General features: G+C 41.3%; 1 protein-coding gene across 1 annotated transcript in view; it reads right to left on the minus strand.

Annotated features, from left to right (window-relative positions):
• Positions 1-931: 931 nt before the first annotated feature.
• The window catches only part of LOC102476651 (aminopeptidase O), a gene marked incomplete at its 3' end in the record, with an annotated part of 55714 nt that continues 51135 nt past the window's right edge, over positions 932-5510 (minus strand). The window contains 1 exon segment of the mRNA XM_006171086.3: positions 932-1177. Coding sequence (XP_006171148.2) covers positions 932-1177 — 246 coding nt within the window.

Here is a 5510-nt window from a genome sequence, read left to right on the forward strand (position 1 = left end):
AGGAATTTCCTTGACTAATAGGGAAAAACTTGAAGTCACATGTTTGGATGAGCTTATTTTTCCCATCCTTAGTCAAGCGTATTCACTGTTAATGATTAAGATTTTCAAATAGAAATATAACCAAGTAAAATCCTGAGCACATTCCCTATTTTTTCTCAGTCAAGCACAGCTACCCATTACTGAATGAACAATGGCATTAATGAATGGATTTTAGCTGTAAATAATACACAGGGGGAAAAGTTCAACTTGTAGGTCTTGATTATCTGTAGGAACTAAACAGAGACCCAATAAGAATAATGAATTTATTGTATTAAAAAATAGTTGCAAGACAAGACACTCCCCTGTGCTGCAACCCCCTCTGCACCCCCTAGAAAGCCATCTGCTTGAAGCTGTTTTTCTAGCAGTGAAGATGGATTTACACTGATTCATCCATAGTCTCTCTGACACTGGGGCTCTCAAGCCGTTGCCCTTGTGACCATTGGTGAGAATGGATGAGACAGCTGGTCAGGATTAGGCGAGCAGCCTGTGGCCCTGGGAGTGAGTCCTATTACTACCGTGCCCAGGCCTGACGCTTTGACCTTGGTTGGGCTCATTAGCTTTATGCTCTCATCACCCAAGCTAACAGCCACTGCTCAGCCACGGTCCAACATACATCACTCTGAGGACACAGTATGTTCTCAATCCCAGCAGTAATGTGAGTTTTTTATTTTCAAGAAGTCAGTCAGAATTGAGCCCAAGATGCCCAAAGGGTCATGCATGGTGCAGTCTTTACGAAAACTGTCACTCAGGGCAGCAGTCAGATGGCCAAGCATGAGCAACCATGGCCCCTCAGGCCTTATCCAATGAAGAACCTGACAGAGCTCAAGGGAGGTAAGAGGTGGTCAAAGAATTCCCAAAGCATCTACCCAAGTGCCACCACAGTACAACATACCTGGCCATCCCCAGACTTGGAAAGTTGGCAGGGACAATGAGTATATCCAGCCGGGAGAAGGGGTGTGTTCCCAGGATAGAATGTGCTGCTGAGAGGCAAGGGGAGATCAGCCGCAGAAGGGTCTCTTGGCAGGCACCCTTGAGGCACGTCGGGGCAAAGACTCGATGTGGAATGATCTCCTGGGTGGTGGCAGAAGCATTCTGGAAGCGGCAGGGGTATTCCATGTGACTGCAAACGTCAACATATCTGGGGTAAACACAAAATAAACAGATACACTTAATGGTCAATCATGTTTATTCTTCTTGCTGTTGAAGTAAGGATCTCTTGTAGACATAGACAATTTTTAGGGACAATGATTCAGACAGGCTTACAAACAAACACTGCTCATTTGAATTCTTGGCTTGCCTATTTTTGTGCAGTAGTGAAAAATTATAGGTCATAATATTTATTGGTGAATCAATTGAGTATCTTCAATCTAAGCTAAGTCAAAGTAGTACAGGTAAAATTTTGTTTCCTAATAAACTAGGGAGAAAACCTCCATAACCTAAAATAATAAAACAACTTACAACGAAACTAAATCATTTTTGCCATTAGTAAAACACTTTAAGATTTAACATACAAAAAAAATCTTCTCCAAATCAGGGATGATTCATAATGCAGAAAGACAGGGACTGTGCAGTAAAATTAAAGATCCCATTCTGGAATTTCTTAGAATAAAAATCTTGAACTGACAATGACAACCAAATGACAGTTACAGGCTCAATCTTTTCTTTTTAATTTATTTTATTTTTATTTATCATTGTTATTATTTTTCTATTTGCTATAACACACATGTGCTCACCAGAGAGAGAGAGAGAGAGAGTGAGAAAGAGAGAGAGGAAGTGGGAAAGAAGCCGCCAGGTCTGGGACTTGAACCATGGTCAGCCATCTGGGAGTCAGTGTCTCAACCTCCACACCTGCTAGCCCTGGCTCAATCTTTTCTAAAGAACATAAACTATTGGGAACCAGCAGTTAGCGTAATGGCTATGTCGCTGGACTCCCACGTAGTCGACCGCGGTTCGCGTCCCGGACCCGGTGGCTTAAAACTCACGCCGAGCACGTGTGCGTGCGTGCCCAAGATCCCGAGAGGAGAATGGAGGAGAAGGAATTGCGGCGTGACCATCCCCCCTGGGGGGTGATTTCTCGCTTTCTGTCTCTATGTCTCTCTCTGTCTGTCTGGCGAGCGCACGCGCCCTACAGTGAAAATCTCTCCAAAAAAAAAAAAAAAGGGAAAAAAAAAAAAAAGAACACAAACTATTTTACTATTTTACTGAAAAGTAATCTAGGGTTCTTAGATAGGGAATCCAGGATGGCAAAAAAAAAAAAAAAAGCAAAATATACAGGAAACAAGAAATGGAAAATTATTTGTTGACAAAAAACACGTATGTTGATGTGCTTGACTGAGCCAATATACAGTGTATTCTGGATGGGAAATCTCACTTTGTATGCTATAATGATGTACAGTGAATGTAAATAAATTAAATAAAAAATAAAAAAAGACCATTAAAAGTTGCTGTTGGACCAGGCAGTAACACAGTGGTAATGCAGCTGGCCCCATATGGGAGATCCAGGGTTCAAGTCCCTGCAGGCTGGGGGGTGCACTGTGGTATGAAGACTCAGATGGAGGTGTTGTGTGTGTGTATGTGTGTGTGTGTATGTGTTTCTCTCTCTCTCTCTCTCTCTCCCTCCTACAAGAAATAAATAAACCTTAAAAAAAAAAGTAATGGTAGTGCAGCAGTAGAAACACAATGCTCTGCAAGGCTGGCTCAATGGGAAGGTTCCAGGTTTATATCCAAAGACCTCCCTGAATACATTGAGCACCCATGTGCCTATGATCCAGGGTGGGCTAGGGCTGGGGCTGGGGGAGGACTGTGGCATCAAGACCCAGTTTGGGTGCTGTCTCTCTTGCTCATTCAAGAAAGAAATTTTAAATAGCTTTTTTTTTTAAAGTTGTTGAGGAATACAGAGACACTCATGATATAATATTTTCCCTAATCCCAGTCAACCTTTTAAGGAAACAGATCAGAGCCCAGCCTGCACCATCTGACCACTGCCAATTATTCTGTCAAAGGCAGTGCTGAAAGAGAATTCCTAGAACCTGACTCACAGGCCTCAAGAGAACTTATCTGCCCAAAGAAACCTACATCAAAGGGAACTCTGTTTTTTCACCTGTTAATATGTCCTTTATTAAAACACAATGGAAAGCCCCTGTAATCTTAAATTACAAATTGCAATTGTAACGATAGGTGCTTATTTGACTCACAGTGAATAGTGAATACTGAAAAAAATTTTTTTTTAACTTTTTTTTTTTTTTTTAGAGATTTTTGCTATAGTGTGCGTGCACTCGCCAGACAGACAGAGACAGAGAGACAGAAAGTGAGAAATCCCCCCAAGGGGGATGGCCACGCCGTAATCCCTTCTCCTCCATTCTCCTCTCAGGATCTTGGGCACACACGCACACGCGCCCAGCGTGAGCTTTAAGCCACTGGGTCCGGGACATGAACCCCGATCGACTACACGGGAGTCCAGTGACAGAGCCATTATGCTAACTGCTGGTCCCCTGAAAATTTTTTATATGTTGGCATGTCCCACTAGGGGCAGACTCCAAGTTTATGAAGTACTTTCCACTCATCTAAGGCCAGTGCTCAGGAGAGACATGCGTTATGTGAATAAGCCTCACCCTCAGCCAGCATGGCCTGTAGAACCCAGGATCACTAATGTTTCTTCATAGTTAAGGAGTAAGAAAAATGGATGGAGACTTGTAAAAACTTAAGCCCGGCTAAGGTGACAAGAGGCATATAATTATTGACACTGACCTCTAACCAAAGTGCCTAGATGGATAACCTTGCTTTGTGGAGAGAGTAAAAATGCCCACTGGAAAACATTTGACTGAAAGGATTCAGTATCAATTACTGTGCGGGTGCATCAGTTCAATCAAAGGTCTCTAAGTGAAAAGGTAGTTTACTGAATTAATCACCATGTGTTTTCTAGTGTATTTATACAGGCATATAATGTGTAGTAGTAATTTAAGCTCATAGACTACTGAAAGTTTTCAGAGCGTGTTAAATAATGGAGAAATGGGATTGTGCAGACACATTCTAGATAAAGTTGGGGAATAAGTAAAAAATTCTATCTACTACAGCACAATTTTGCAAAGACACTCCATCAGCCTCTCTAGAGACATACATTATGGCAAGATAATTTCTTGCAGCCAGGAACCCCAAAGGTTAGAGAATAGATTGAGGTAGAAAAGACATACCAAAGGGCCAGCCTGTAGCCTGGTGTTTAAGGCACTGGATTCCACATGGCTGACTGTGGAGTTTGAATTCCAGACCCAGAAACTTGGAAAAGACACTAAGTGTGTGTGTGTGCATGCCCATAATCAAAAAAAAAAAAAAAAAAAGAAGAAGAAATAGAGGAGATGGGATTGTGGCATGGCCATTCCCCAAAGGAGGGAGGGAGGGATGCTTTCTCACTTTCCTCACTCATTCTCTCCCATGCTTCCATTCTATCCCTACCCCCCACCACCCTGCTAGTGCATGAGTCCACCCGCAAACTTAAAAAGAAAAGATAGACCAAAAAAGCCAAGTTGCTCCAGGGAAAAGGTGGATTAGAGTCTCTCTAGACATAAATGGCAAAAGCCTGGGTAATGAAGATGATTCTAGTGTGAATTAGCATCACGTTTCATAACCAAAGCCTAAGAGGAAATGTAGGACCTTAAAGCAATCAAGCTACGGGCAAGTGAAACCAGTAAGGCTCCCAGTACAAATGGAAATGGCATCAGGGGATCAGGAAACATGGGCTTCTGTCACTATCCTTAGACTGACTAACCATTACCTAAGACAAGAGACTCATGTATCAGGGATTCTTTTTACTCATCTCTAATGTGGTCTCATGTAAATGGCTGCTGGAGGGGAGGAACAATTGACTGGTCAGAGGTATACGGGATGTTATTGGGGTGAGAGAATGAATGCTATGTATCTGGTTCAATGTGTATACAATTGTCAAAACCTCAACAAGTCAAACACTTTAAGATCTGTGCATTTTGTTGTACATTAATTGTATTTTTTATATTTATACCACATGTTTTTAATGTATTTACACTGGTATTTAATCTACAGCAGTAATAAAAAAATAATAATAAATAATATAATAATAAAAATAAACAAAAAACTTAAAATGGCTTCTTTAGGCACTATGATTCCATAATAGGTCATCCATGATAACTTCTTCACACAACAACCTTGTTTCTGAGGATGTTAGGGAATCTTTTACTTTCATAAAGTCATGAGTAGTCTTCATAAACCCAACAGCAACTCAGAGAGGCTTTATCTTCCTGTCAAGACAACTTTTCACATAGTTTGCAACTATAAAGAACTCTTCCCCCACCATGTCTTCTCTTCTTTACAATAAAATACTTTGCGTTCTTCTTCGTAGTGCTAACTTTCCATGCTTTTAATCATTTTTTGCTGAGTTTCTCTGGACTTTATCTATGTTTCCATGCCATACTTACACAATATTGCCCCTACAAAGACCTCAA

This window comes from Tupaia chinensis, unplaced genomic scaffold (assembly GCF_000334495.1).
Source record: "Tupaia chinensis unplaced genomic scaffold, TupChi_1.0 Scaffold149309_1, whole genome shotgun sequence".
Classification (NCBI taxonomy): Eukaryota; Metazoa; Chordata; class Mammalia; order Scandentia; family Tupaiidae; genus Tupaia; species Tupaia belangeri.